This window comes from Schistocerca gregaria, chromosome 3, assembly GCF_023897955.1.
Source record: "Schistocerca gregaria isolate iqSchGreg1 chromosome 3, iqSchGreg1.2, whole genome shotgun sequence".
NCBI classification, from domain to species: Eukaryota; Metazoa; Arthropoda; class Insecta; order Orthoptera; family Acrididae; genus Schistocerca; species Schistocerca gregaria.
Window position 1 is genome coordinate 524,914,555 of NC_064922.1, and position 14,993 is coordinate 524,929,547.

At 36.9% G+C, this 14,993-nt stretch overlaps 2 protein-coding genes across 2 annotated transcripts in view; one reads left to right on the forward strand and one right to left on the reverse strand.

Annotated features, from left to right (window-relative positions):
- Positions 1–3,508, forward strand: part of LOC126353992 (dynein axonemal assembly factor 11) — a 214,485-nt gene extending 210,977 nt beyond the window's left edge. Inside the window, exons 8-9 of the mRNA XM_050003297.1 lie at positions 391–473; positions 605–3,508. Coding sequence (XP_049859254.1) covers positions 391–473; positions 605–785 — 264 coding nt within the window. The 3' untranslated portion in view covers positions 786–3,508. The remainder of the gene's footprint in view (positions 1–390; positions 474–604) is intronic.
- A 3,678-nt stretch (positions 3,509–7,186) lies between these two features.
- Positions 7,187–14,993, reverse strand: part of LOC126353996 (ras-related protein Rab-10) — a 37,296-nt gene continuing 29,489 nt past the window's right edge. The window contains exons 2-5 of the mRNA XM_050003301.1: positions 12,907–12,967; positions 12,687–12,825; positions 12,474–12,563; positions 7,187–10,477 (exon numbers count right to left, since the gene is read on the reverse strand). Coding sequence (XP_049859258.1) covers positions 10,289–10,477; positions 12,474–12,563; positions 12,687–12,825; positions 12,907–12,967 — 479 coding nt within the window. The 3' untranslated portion in view covers positions 7,187–10,288. The remainder of the gene's footprint in view (positions 10,478–12,473; positions 12,564–12,686; positions 12,826–12,906; positions 12,968–14,993) is intronic.

Genomic DNA, 14,993 nt, shown 5'->3' on the forward strand with positions numbered 1-14,993 from the left:
GGGGGGTTAGAGAGACCAGACTGCTATGGTCATCTGACCCTTTATTGAAAAGGCTGTGTATGTAAGGATAATTGATCATTTCACATAATTTGCTGTTAAATGTATAGTTTGGTTGGAGAAGTGGTTTAATAACTGAATATGCTGTATTCTCTTTTCTCTTTGAGATACTGAATTGATTAAACATAATGTTTCAAACAATAGGAATTTTTTTTATTTAACTAGACTATGATTGTGTTGATCACAAAAATGTTGTTCCAGAAGTTGGACCATTATTGAATATGGGGAGTAGCTCAAATTCTGGTAAGAGTAGACTAGAACATGTTCTGACTCTTCCTGTATCTTTGGTGCATTTACAAAATTTCTTTAACATTATTTCATTCTTAATAACAGGTAAATGGTATGATTATGTCAAAGAAGAAGCAACTGAATAAAAAGAACAGCACTGAAACTACTCCGTCACTTACTCAAAACAGGTACCAAAACATTATCTTTTTTTAATAAATCTTAGAAGCATGTTTAAATTATACATTAGAAAAGTTCTCTCTCATTTAATGTGAGATACCAAAAAATATTAGTACTTCTTGTTCATTTTTCTTCTCTTCAGCAAAAGAGAACTCCTTGAAATTGGACCTCCTCCACCATTGGATTTTGCCAATATTGTAAATATCAAAGAAATAAAAACATCTCTTTTGGATACTACATGTTATTCTTCAAGATTCACGCTGCAAGGAAAAAACCCACAAGAAGATTACATTGAAGATCCTGATGTACCACCTCTAGAATAAAAAATCTTGGCTGCTGCTGTTATGTAGAAGAAAAAAAAATTATGTACATGTTTAAGTATTGTTTCCATACATGTTCAGAGAAAAATGTATAGCTATTTCAGTAGACAAATGTTTTGGAAATTTATATATGCACAATTTCTCAACTTTCATATGTTGTATTTCTTGTTATAATGTATGGAATCTGTTCATTTTTTCACACAGTAGAACCTAAATTAACTGTCACTTTTGGGACCACAAGGTGATCGAAACACTAACAAGGTCATATAATCATGAGAATGAAAGAGGCTGTTTACAGAGCTCAAAACTATGTAATAAAAGAGAATTAAGGGAGGAAAAAAAAAATCACATTTCTAATTAAGAGAAATTAAAACACAAAATTTCACACACTGAAAATTATTAAAAAAACTAATTTTCCCCCCAGTTTCTTAAACCTTGATTTAGTGGTAACATCACACTACTTCATTGCCCACTATATGTCCACAGTTGTGGTTGGCAGTTATTCCAAATATCTGAAGCAGTCTCTAACTTGCCATTTGCTACAGAGTGGCTGATATTTTCCATTTACTTCCTTTTCATCATCATCTGACACCTTTCCCTCAACACTATACTGTTGCAAAACAAGATTCGATGATCTGATACTCCAAGTTATTCATCAATATTAGCAGCAGCATCACCTTCTGCTAGTCATTCCTCTACCTCAGCAGGCTGGATATTCAGAAGAATTCACACATCATTGACTAAATTTGTAGTGTGTGAGACTTATTACTTTCCGAAACTTCCTACTCTTGGTTTAGGGTAGGACAAATCACCTTCCAAGATTTTTGTAGAGTGGTTTTCATAAGTTGTTCTCAAGCTTAAACTACTGTGTAATTGTATCTAATATGTTGGTTCTTTCATTGCTTCAAAAAGAACACAACCCTTTTCTGTTTTCTCTTACAAACCACTGACATATTTCCTCCTGCAAACAGCTACTTGACCATTCAATAACACATTTATCCAGTGGATGAACTACATAAGTCACACAGGGGGCAGGGGGAGGCTTTGTTGAAGTTCAGACTCATGTAGAGGGGTGGCTTGGGACATTACGTAACAATACAACTGCACAGGGGGAGGGATTTTCAAAGTCAAGTATTTAACAGCCAGAACAAATGCATTAGATCCATTCTTTTAACAAACCACCATTCATCCAAATCCTTTTTTGAGCTTTGTAATGACCAGAAAGCACTAACATTTGATTATGTTTTTGATGGCTCTTGGTTTCTTAGAGTTGCTGACCACAAACAACAGTAATTTGTGGCCACCACTTGAATTGCAGCATGCTGCAATGGTAAGACAATCTTTGCTGATTTTATGCAGTGTGTGTTTCATTCTTTGAGGCAAGGGTTTTTTTCAGGTTGCATATCAGCCACCTGTTCATTTTTTGATACTGTTTTTGCAATTTTTTCAACAAACTTCCTATGTGCATCATCCGCAGAATAAAGTTTTTCACCTCAAATGACGACTTTCCCCACAGCTGAAGACAATCTGATGTTTCTTGAAATTAGTAGTCTTCACCCCCGTAGTTTTCCGTGCAACTGAATAGGTTTTTTAACAAGAGGGCCTGAAGTGGGGTCCCTTTACATTTTTCCTTATGAAACCAAACCCGCACAATAGCTTAAGTTTTAGTTTTTCAATGTATTTCTAATTTTTAAAGCCTTTTCACCATCCACAGTTAATGAAGAAGCTTCAAGATTTCTTCCTTTCTTTTTCAATTCTTTAATGGTTGAGACTAGAACACCCATTTCAGAGGCTAATTTAGCAACTGACTCACCTCTGTGAAGTCTTTGCAGAATACTTAGTTTCTGTTCGATTGTGCCCATGTTCCCTTCCCTGACTTGTAGCTAATTTTAGTTTTCAGCATCCCTTACACTTCTTAATCACAAACTGTATAAAACTACACAGCAAATTTTAAAGAAACGCCATAAAGAAACTCACATAGATAAAACAGCTGATTAAAAGACTCCAGTATAGCGAACAGTCCAGTAAAACAGTAATCTGTCAACTGACATCTGTTGTGACACGAGCTAACCTGTCAACAATTCTGGCATGCTGTTTGGTGGACAGCTCAGAGATAAGGAGGAATGCATGGTTAGATAATCTGAACAGTCAGTTAATTGAAGGTCAGACAATCTAAGTTCAACTCTATGCTATATCAGTTTTCCGGTGTATCAGGACAGAGAGATCAAAAGAACATTTCTGTCAGGACTTTTTTTTTTTAATTAAAAAGAATCAAAAAAACTTTCTGGAGATATGAGGACAAACAAGGCTCCATGTGGTCTCTTGCCACATAATCTGGACTCATTACTACTACATTAGCCATGGTTACATCAACAGGAACATGCAAATCCCATAGTCGTCTCTTATTTCTCCTTTGAATCTTAGAAAACTACATAAAATGTCAATCGGAATGCTCCAACAGAGGGGAAAAAATTACATACTCCTGAAGAACTAGCTTCACCAGGTGTGGTTTAATTTTCTGTTTCCATAATGGGATACAATGAACAACCTGTTTGTTTGGCAAGATAAAATATGGGGGTCTTTGAATATAGGCAAGTATAATTTGTGACGAAAAATTGTTAAAAAGTGCCTGTTATGATAATGGTGTTTAGATGCATTCTGTTATCGTATTTACTCGAATCTAAGCCGCACCTGAAAAATTAGACTCTAAATCAAGGGGGGAAAAAAATTCCCGAATCTAAGCCGCACCTGAAATTTTAGACTCTAAATTCAAGGGGAGAGAAAAGTTTTAGGCCGCATCTCCAAATTGAAACAAAGTTGGTCCATTGTAATATGAGACAAAATTTAGGTCGAATGAATGACGATACAGCTACAGTAGTTTGGTTCAAGTCTTAAGCTTAGCAGTTAAGCTTTACCAGGTAGCCATTGCAATGCGTCAGGTGCTTCGTCCATATTTATATGGGTACCCTTCCTTTTTCATGTGCTTCATCTGGTTTGAATTGATTGCTTATTTTTCTTTGATCTGATAAGTGCCATTTTCTTTGTTATACGTGTTTACGTCACTCTAAGCTGAAAATGCATTACTGTACTGTGTCGTGCATTGTTTGTCGCATTCTGATAGTGCGTGTTTACAGCCTGTCGTCGCTCGCGGCATGGCATGCTACCGCCACTTTTTAAAAAAAAGAGAGGGGAATCGTCTCATTAGTGAAACAATGGCAAGAGACTTCTATTTGTTGTTACTTACACTACTGCTTTCTTTGATAATGATCAACAAGAACCAAATAATAGACAGCATATGACAGAAGATGTTCTGAACGACAATTTAGCGAAAATTTTTCTCCATTTGAAAATCTTTACAGGTGCCCCTTTAGTACATTACATTCTGCACAGAAATTGGAGTCATCTTAGATTTAAAAATCTAGTCAATTGCCGTGCTTCATTTCTGACTATCACTATTAGGCACAATAATAATACAAATATAAACATGACATGATATGTATATTCCTCCACGTTTGCTGTTGTCTCACTCTAGATTCGTAGTTTATTAGGCAGACAGGATTTAAATGAAATAGCAGCAAACACGAAACAATGCATGGCAAAATGTTTATATTCATGTTATTCTTATGGTGAAGAGAATACTGCATGTGATTCACAATTCATAAAAGTTCCTATTAGCAACCATCTCTTCTCACAGGTAGGAAAAATTCAGAATGTAGAGTTGGCCATATTGACAAACATCCCAAACAGTCTTGCCAGTCGGATTTTCGTAGTACATTGAAATGCTGCTACATTCAAAGATGAACAATATGGAATTTGTATTTACTTCTTTGGATAATAAATGAAAATGCAGTGGCTGAAACTCGGGGCAGAGAAAAAAAGCTCGTCTTTTAAATTTTTTTACTGACGCAGAAGTTTTGGTGCCAGTATTTATCTTTGTGCCTACAAAGCATGCCTGTGTAGCACTACATACATATGACGGCAGAAAGTTAGTTGTGGTGGCACCCATCAACATTTTTCATAACTTCCACTTGCTTTGCACTTGATTCTAAGCTCCAGGCGGTTTTTTGGATTACAAAAACCGGAAAAAAGTGTGGCTTAGATTCGAGTAAATACGGTAATTGTGTTCAAGGGTTCACATTTGCTTTTCTATCACCACCTCTCAGGGTTTGAAGCTTTTTTTTTATCTGTTCTCTTACATTACTATTTCTTGGTCATCACAATTTAACATAATGATTCCACAAGACTGCCAGATGTCACAGCAGAGACTTGCTTCTGACATTGTATGCCCACCGTCTGTCACAGCAGAGCCTCACACCTGATGTCAGGGCTTGGCCTGGCGATGAAACAGCCATCACTATGCATTTGGTAGTCAATTTATTACTAACCACGATTAAATATCTGTCTCCACAACATTTCAGAAAAAAGTATGGTTTGTTGACTTAATACAGCAACTGCAACTCACAAGTGCTGACTTAACACTTATTATGAAAGTAAAATTTACAGAGGGAAGGGTAATGAGGAGAGAGAGAGTATGCACACCAGAGACAGACTGTGGTGAAATGAACAAGTACACGCAAGTACCGTATTTACTCGAATCTAAGCCACACTTTTTTCCGGTTTTTGTAATCCAAAAACCCAACTGCGGCTTAGAATCGAGTGCAAAGTAAGCGGAGGTTCTGAAATATGTTTGCAGTGCCGCCACAACTAACTTCTGCTGTCGAATGTATGTAGTGCTACACAGGCGTGCTTTGCAGGCACAAAGATAAATACTGGCTCCAAAACCTCTGCGTCAGTAATAAATTTTTAAAAAAGGTGGAAGACGACCTTTTTTTCTCTGCCCCGAATTTCGACCACGGCATTTTCATACATTATCCAACGAAGTAAATACAAATTCCGTATTGTTCATCCTTGATGTAGCAGCTTTTCAATGTACAACAAAAATCCGACTGGCAAGACTGTTTGCGATGTTTGTCAATATGGCCAATTCTACGTTCTGAATTTTTTCCTACCTGTGAGAAGAGATGGTTGCTAATGGGAACTTTTATGGATTGTGAATCACCTGCAGAATTCTCTTCACCATAAGAATAATACGAATATAAACATTTTGCCATGTATTCTTTCGTGTTTGCTGCTATCTCATTTAAATCCTGTCTGCCTAATAAACTACGAAACTAGAGTGAGACAACAACAAACGCGGAAGAACACACATATCATGTCATGTTTACATTCGTATTATTCTTATGCCTAATAGTGATACAGTCAGAAATGAAGTACGGCAATTGACAGTAGATTTTTAAATCTAAGATGAATATCTCGTTCAGAACATCTATCATACACAGATTATTATTTGGTTCTTGTTGATCATTATCAAAGAAAGCAGCAGCATAAATAACAAGAAATAGCAGTCTCTTGCCATTGTTTCACTAATGAGAAGATTCCTCTCTCTCTCTCTCTCTCTCTCTCTCTCTCTCTCTCTCTCTCTCTCTAAAAAGCGGCGATAGCGCGCACAAAAGCAAGCCATGCCGCGAGCGGCGACAGGTCGTCGACACTCATTATCAGAATGCGACAAACAATGCATGTTAGTACAGTAATGCATTTTCAGCTTAGAGTGACGTAAACACCTATAACAATGAAAACGGCACTTATCAGATCAAAGAAAAATAAGCAAATCAATTAAAACCAGATGAAGCACGTCAAAAACGAAGGGTACCCGTATAAATATGGACGGAGCGCCTGACGCATAGCAATGGCTACTTGGTAAAGCTTAACTGCTAAGCTTACGACTTGAACCAAGCTACTGTAACTGTATCATCATTCATTCGACCTAAATTGTGTCGAATATTACAATGGACCAACTTTGTTTCGATTTGGAGATGCAGCCTAAAACTTCTCTCTCCCCTTGAATTTTGTGTCTCAAATTTCAGGTGCGGCTTAGATTCGAGTAAATACGGTACTCTGTTGTAAAAAACGACAGGAGGTTGACCTTGGCAATTGTGAATAAATTTTCCTCAGGTACACCATATGTAAATGTAAACTATACTTTCCCTCGAATAATTCAGACTATGTGAAATTTTACAAATTGGTTTGCTCAGTATCCTGCATACGACATGATCAAAGTGACTACATAAACTTGTTAGTGTAAATAATACATGCAAATATAACCGGTTGTGGACATTTTAATGCTTTAAATGTATGAGACAAAGGAAAGTTTTCAAAATCTGACGATCATCCCTATATTCTTGTGACTGGAATGTGTCATACATCACGGCACGTGTTTGCATGACATGTTGCATATAAGGAGCAGTTATCTTGTATTTTGTCATAGAAATAAAAATTTCATCAAACAACTTTTGTGACCAGTCCATAAAATAAAACCAGTGATGAGTAAAAGTAAATAATTTACATAATCTGAAGTAAAGGTTTTAATAATGTAAAGAATGTTTATTTACAAAATATTGTAATAAATTTGTTGCTTTATCTTAAACTTATACACCTTCTTTCTCTGAGCCATGTAACTCAACTCCGTCGAAGGAAACATAGCAAAATATTACTTCTGGTATGTGTCTCAGTAACATTACTTATTTTGTAGTGATCAAAACTATGAAGCCCGCAGAACAATTAACGAAAATCCAATGGCTCAGTTTGCAGTAACTGCTGGTCTTACATTCCCACTTTCCTTATTCCAATTTAATATTAAATAATACGCATCTGGAACTTTAGCTGTTGACCACTGACTGAACATTAGAATATTCTACACTGGCTTAATAAGTAATGAAGTAGTAATTCATCTTATAGTACGACTGGAACATGAACATTTCAGACAATAACATACAATCTTCCAGTGTTCTCACTTCCATAAAAGCCATTCTATTACTGCAATCACATCAGGCCTTTCACACACAGCTGAAATTTTTTTCTACCTTAGTGTTGCATTGAAAAGAGGCTGGCTATGGCTGAAGGCATATTTTGATATTCAGTGCTACGGCTGGTGACAGTTGTTTTACTGGGTTGATTACAAATTTGATAGTTTGTGTTATTACTTTAAACAATCAATTCAGATTTTCTGTACTTGGGGAAGAGCACATTCAAAGTTTAAATGAAAAATTTAATTTACAGGTTTCAGTAATAAGGCTTCCACTTTCTTTCTTCCCTGCAACATGTCTTACAGTTATCTCACTATATTCATAAAATTTTTCATGAAAATTCACAGTATACACTTAATTTCTGTTCCACCCAGTATCTGCATCAGTTAACGTCAGTTATCTGTAATTACTTATCGCCCAATTTTCTATTGACACAAAGCAAAGTTACATGCGCGCACATTTTATTTTTTGTAGATAGGAATTTCACGAAATCTCGTCTGTCACTGTCTTCATTCTCCATTTACATTTTTAACCTTCGCTGCTGCTCTCCTCTTAAAAAACCTCTCTGTGATCACAAACCTGCAATTTATTTTCTGTCTTTACAAGTTGTTTCTGACAATGTTCTACTTTAAAAAGTTTTTTTCCATATGAAGAGCATATATATGCTTTGGAAACAAAAGCAGCAACATTCTCTCAAGAATGCAAGTAATATTCCAAATACCTTGCCTATTCCAACTGACAGTTTTTTAAAGAAAGTAATCCTTGTCAATTCATGCCAAAAATGATACCCAACACAGACAGCAATTACAAATCACAACTTTTTAATCTTAAAAATAAAACAAGAATTTACAATATGCTAATTACGTAGATGAAAATTTTGATAATTTGTTGTTGCTTTATAATGAATCTAACCACTGTATCAGACATATAATGATTACACATTTATAGGAACCAGCTGGTTACTTTCTGTTTACTAGTAACCCAAGAGTATATAATATGCAAAATTGGTACCATGTAAAACCTTTGAAAATAATATATATATTTTTTTTTTATCTGTGTGATTTTGTAACAGACTGGTACTGTCTTACTCATAGTGAAACATCATGTAAAACCAGCAGTACCCTTGTCAGTCAATCATGCATACACTGCAAATAGTTTTCTAGTGAATAATTTCAAAACATCAAACATTTACTAGCATAAGCTTTAAGCTTACAGTAATTTACCCATGTGGCTTCAAAAAGTGAATATGATAATTTTTTTTATTTTGATATGTGCAAATCAAAGTATGCCATGAAATTGCTCTCACAAGCTGTAGTACTGGAAATGCTCACAGTGCTGCTGACAATTCTTCATGTATAAATTACTTCTTCACCATGTGTTTTAAAACTATTATACCATATTCCTGTTATCTGTCAACTCAAGAAATCACTCAAAACCAAATTAACTTATTGATTCTAAATATAATGCAAACAAATCACTTACAGAATAAGTAAACAGTAAGAGATCACAATCAAAATGCCAGTAAATCAACATAACCATAAAATTTTATGAACACACTATCAGTGACCAATGATTTGGTGGTTCATGAACTGCCAGTTGCACTGTTAACTATCAGATTTGTATTTATCTAATATGCTAATGGCAATCTTCAGTTTCCAAGTGAATTTCTGAATAAGCAGGCATGAAAAATACCATTTTATATAAAAGATTATTAACTCTTATGATCACACAACGATAAATGGTATCAGCACACAAAAAATATGTTCACATAAAGGAGCATATACTTTGTCCATAAAACCATACTCCTAGTGTCACTTCACCTTCTATAGTACACTTCACTTACACCCCGCAAGTCAGTTGTTCAGGGGATTTATGAGAAACTTATTTTCTAGCACCATGGTGTTTCGGTTCCTTTTCTTGGTTCTTTATAAAATCTAAACAGAGACTGTGTTGTTCATGAGAATTATGCAACAAGTTCAACTGGACTCTACAAAATGCCAGGAACTTGTAGCAATCAAACTTTTAATGACAAGTTTGATTTACTGTATTACAGCAGACTCTCACAATCCACAACAAATCACAGAGAACTTCAAACGTTATATGAAATGTCTTATAAAACTAGAAAAGCTTGCCATAAATCAAATAAAAAAATAAATAAGTCTGAAAAAGAGAAGAGCACTCTAGAAAATAAGATAAAAAATACATTCACTACAACTTGTTCAGGTTTTATTTTTATTACATTACTTATAAATGAAGTTACACACCACTCAAACCACACAGTGTCTCTGTGTTACTGAAAATGTGTTTACAGAGATGCACTGAAGAGTAATTAAAACACACACACACACACACACACACACACACACACACACACGTAATTAGTAACCAATGTTTGCGACACTGGAACACTTCAACATACTCTGGCACAGCTCCATGCTTCACATTTATCAGTTTCATTCTCCCACTTACATTTCAAAATGGCTCCCACAAGTGAAAGGTAGGTTTATTTTGAATTGTAAAAGAGTTTTAAATCCCATTTTTATTCTTTGGCAATACATCACAGCTTGTAATACAGCAAATCAAACTGCTCTGCATCCCTGGTAGCATAAGAGTTTTTGTTTTTGTTTTGTTTTTAAGCTACACCTAGCAGCACCTGTTGGAGCCTCTTTCTCCCCGTCTGTCTGGAACTATCACTCTGTCCGATGACTCCGCTGGATCTCTACCAGCAGTTTTATCAAGAATGGCCTCTGCTAATTCATTAAATGCCCGTTCTATATTTATGTTTGCTTTTGCTGATGTTTCCATGAACCTGATTCCATGCTCTCGTGCAATCTGCAAAAGAAAATAATTAGTTGTTACAAGAACACACAAAAGGTGTAATGGGGCAAATAAGTGTTATTTTTTCCATTAGCTAAAAATTTTGTGCAACTGACAGAATGTACAAAAACAATTCAGAAAGTGGCACCTTGTACATTAATGCAGTGCCAGAAGCGACTAACAATCAGTAATGAAACTCCAGGTTGTAATGTCTACAACAATCGGAAAAGGACAGACTGCTACTTACCATAAAGATGACCAATTTAGTTGCAGACAGCCACACATTATAGCTTTCAGCCAAAGCCTTCTTCAGCAAGTCCCTGGACTCGCACACTACTTAAGCTAACTTATGCTAAGAAACACACACACACACACACACACACACACACACACACACACACACACAAAGGAGCACTCTAACCTCCAGCAGGAAGGACTGTACAATCCGTGATTTGATGCCTCAAACCGGGGGCCACTCAGCGTTGTATTTTTAATGATTAAGGTACTATGTTGAGCTTTACAAAATTAGTTCTAACACCAAAATTACAGAGTTTCTAGAGCAATGTTTGTGTAACACATTTTCTTCTTTCACGAGGATAATCCCAAAAGTAAGGTCTCCTAATTTTTTAAAGTACAGAACACTGTTTTTGTGGCAGTTGGTCAAACTCTTATGAAGTGCTTCATGCACTGTATGTAAACATGTGTACACCACACTGAGGCACTCCGTCTTGGCTTGGCAGCCGTTGAGAATGTGAGAATGGAGGTCCCGTTGGATGTTACCACCATGTGCGAATTGCGCGCAGTCATTTAGTTTTTGAATGCAAAGGGCACTGCCGCTGATTGAAATTAATAGCCAATTGATGGAAGTGTATGGCAAGTTGTGCATGGATGTCAAAAATGTTCATAAGTGGCATATAGAATTTGCAGCTGGTTGGACCGAAATTCATGATGAACAAAGGAGCGGGAGACCGTCATTTTCTGAGGAGACAGTGTTGCAGGTTGAGCAAAGTATGCTTGACGATTGGCGGATCAGCCTGGATGATCTCTGCACGTTGGTTCCTCAGGTTTCCTGAAGCACCGTTCACAGAATTTTAAGGGAAACATTGAACTACCGGAAGGTGTGCGCAAGATGGGTGCCATGCATGCTGACTGAGGACCACTTGCTGCAAATAGTTGATGCTTCCCGCGCATTACTTCACCCCTTGCAGGCAAACAGGACAACTTTCTAGACTCAACTGTCATGGGTGATGAAATCCGGGCATACCACTTTACACCTGAGACCAAGCAACAATCACACCAGTGGCAGCATCCTTCTTAGCCAAAGCCACAGAAATTCAAACAAACACAGTCTGCCAGTATGAGAACCATTTTTTTGGGATCGGAAAGGGGTATTGTTGGGCGACTTAATGCCCACTGGGGCCACAAATAACACTGACAGGTACTGTGAGACACTGAAGAAACAAACGGGCAATTCAGAAACGGAGAAGAGGAATGTTAAGCAAGGGCATGCACATTCTCCATGACAATGCTCGCCCACCCATCGCCCACACACTGCTCTCCTGCAACAGTTTCAGTGGAACATAATCACCCACCCACCCTATAGTCCTAACTTGGCACCCAGTGACTATCACCTGTTCCCTAAGTTAAAAGAACATTTGGCTGGAAAGCGACTCTGCTCTGACGACGAGGTGAAAGAAGAGGTTCATAACTTCCTGAACAGCATGATGGCGAGCTGGTATGACATGAGCGTACAAAAACTGCAATAGTGTCAACAAAAATGCGTCAACAGAAAAGGTGATCATGTCGAAAAATAGCTAAATGTTCAAGCTGTAATCTGATGTAAACCATTGTATAAACAAACAGGTCTATGTACTTATAAAAAAAATATGGGAGACCTTACTTTTGGGGTTACCCTCGTGTGTGAAAAATTCGTCCTGGAATTTTGGCCACATTGTATATACAAACAGAAAGATGGGAGTAAATTGAATAATAATGTATTAAGTACACATACTGCTTCGCCACGCTCTCTGCTTACTACTCGTTTGTCCTCCATATCACTCTTATTACCCAGAATCATTTTCTCCACGTCTTCATTCGCATGCTGAAATAGCAAAGAAAAAATTAATCAGATATCAATAGGTACAAGATTATTTCCTTCTCTTACAAATTTTATAATGTATAATTAGATTTATCCATAATAAATAATTCTGTCACAGTCACTCACTTCATCAATATTTCGAAGCCACTTCACTATATTCTCAAAACTTTTCTCGTTTGTTATATCATAAACTAGCATTATTCCCATTGCACCTCGATAATATGATGTCGTTATGGTGTGGAATCTCTCCTGCCCTGCTGTGTCCCTAAAAAGGAAAAAAAAAATCAAAAGTAAATAAATAATTACTACAAAAGACTGCAGGGATTTACTAAGCTCTGTCACTTACCATATCTGCAATTTGATCTTTTTTCCTCTCAGCTCAACAGTCTTAATTTTGAAGTCAATACCTAGAATAAAAACAATTGAAAATTGTTCATAAGTAGAATAAACAGCATAGTTGTGACATCCCGCAAACCCTGCACCACTTCCCAAATTCATGTACATTAATTTAAGTCTGGGTTGCTCAGGAGGTTCTAGGTGAGCACGAGGACTTGCTGGTCACCTGGGAAGTGCTCATGGTAAAATAGGATGTTTTTAGACCTACAATGTAAGTGGGAGATACATGATAAGTTTCAAAGGAGAAGAAATAAAAAAAATCTACACATTTTCAGCTACGATTATGACAGTGTTTGGACCGACATACTAGTGCGAATGAAGAGTATGAAATCTACTCACAGACTTCAAAATAAAAGCTTGTCTCTGAATTAATAGTACTCAGAAAGACAATGATGTTTTAGTGAAAATGCAAAATAAGTAGCATTTATTGACGTCCATTTAAGATGTGAATTAAATAGTCACAAAATACAAACTGATGTCAATTTAAACTTTGACCACAACTTTCATCATAAGACTGTACCAGTCATAAGAAGTATCATTTAAAAGAAATTCAAGTTCCATTTCATTGTCATTCCTCATCAATGCAACACACTCAGAAAATAAAAGTGCTGCAAAAGACATTAATTATCCACCAGACACTGATACAGTTCCGCAGAACTAATCTTAGCAGCCATAGAATGGACATGCTGGCACCAATTTCTAGTGGGGAGCTACTTCTTTCTGATACCTCCCTCCATTCCCCTCCCATTCTCATTCTCACCATTGTAAGTTGCTGTGAGCCAGTTGGTTACTCACTGTTGTGGTGCGAGCTCGAGCCAGCTTACACGGGCAGATCAATGAACAGGCCTGCTTTAATTTGCAACTAAAGAAAGGAGTTTTTCCAACAGTAAAAATTGTTAAGGCATCTAACAGCTTAAAAGTTAGTTTTATGCACTGTTACACCCTTCTGCAGCCATATGTAAAGTATTTTTCCAAACATATACTGCCTTCTTTGAAAGGCCATAAGCTCAAATAACAAAATGTTGCTGTGAAAGGGTACTTTGCTTCAAACTAGATGATTTTATTTGGCTGGTTATTTAAAACAAGGTGGTCATTGGCTAGTTACATATTTTCCAAACAGAGTGCTGTGTGATATTTTTCAACAACTGAACTACCGTAAATGGCTTCTTTGCCGCTCTAGAATTTTAATTTAGGAGTAAATCCTGTCTATTTAGTTTGCTTCTTCAATTTTTGGGTGATTTCTTTAGTAAGAACAAAAAAAAGGAAAGGGGAATCACACCTAAAAAGAAAGCGAATGGAACGAATAAAAAAAGGGGAAAACACAAACCATAAGGATAAGTAGAAGAAGGTATTAAAACCATAGAGCAGATGGTCTGGGCTGGCTGATCACAATAATAAAAGAGGATGAGCCGGCTACTCTGCAACACATTAAAATGTCCACACCTCAAAATTACAAGGGGATATGAACAATAGTAGGGAAAAAGATGACCACCATAGCATACAAATGCAAAGAAACTGCGACAGAGATAAAAATGGAACGAATGTAGCGTCCTATGATAGAATGCTAAATGCCCACCCTTAGATGGTACAATAAACACCTCCTCCCACGAATAAAATGTAAAACTATATCTGCTGCTGAGGCACTATTCGTGGTAGGGTGCTGGAAAGGTTAAGAGTCCGCCGCAGAGCGGCGGAAAGTAGGCAGTCCAGCAGGATGTGGATAACAGTATACGAGAGCCACAGTGACACCGAGGTGGGTCTTTGCGACAGAGGAAGTAGCCATGTGTTAGCCACATATGGCCAATGCTAAGCCGGCAGAGAAGCACACAGTCCCCACATGGAGGTTTTTCACACATTCACAGACTCATTAATGGTATGCAGTTTGTTGAGTGTACCAAGATTATGCCATTCCAATCTCCCAAAGCTGAAAAACCTTGTGGCGTAATAATGATCACAAGTCAGTTACAGGGATGCCCATCTCCAGATGCGGTATCCGTGTAGCCTGTTTGGCCAGTCTGTCAGTAACTTCATTTCCTG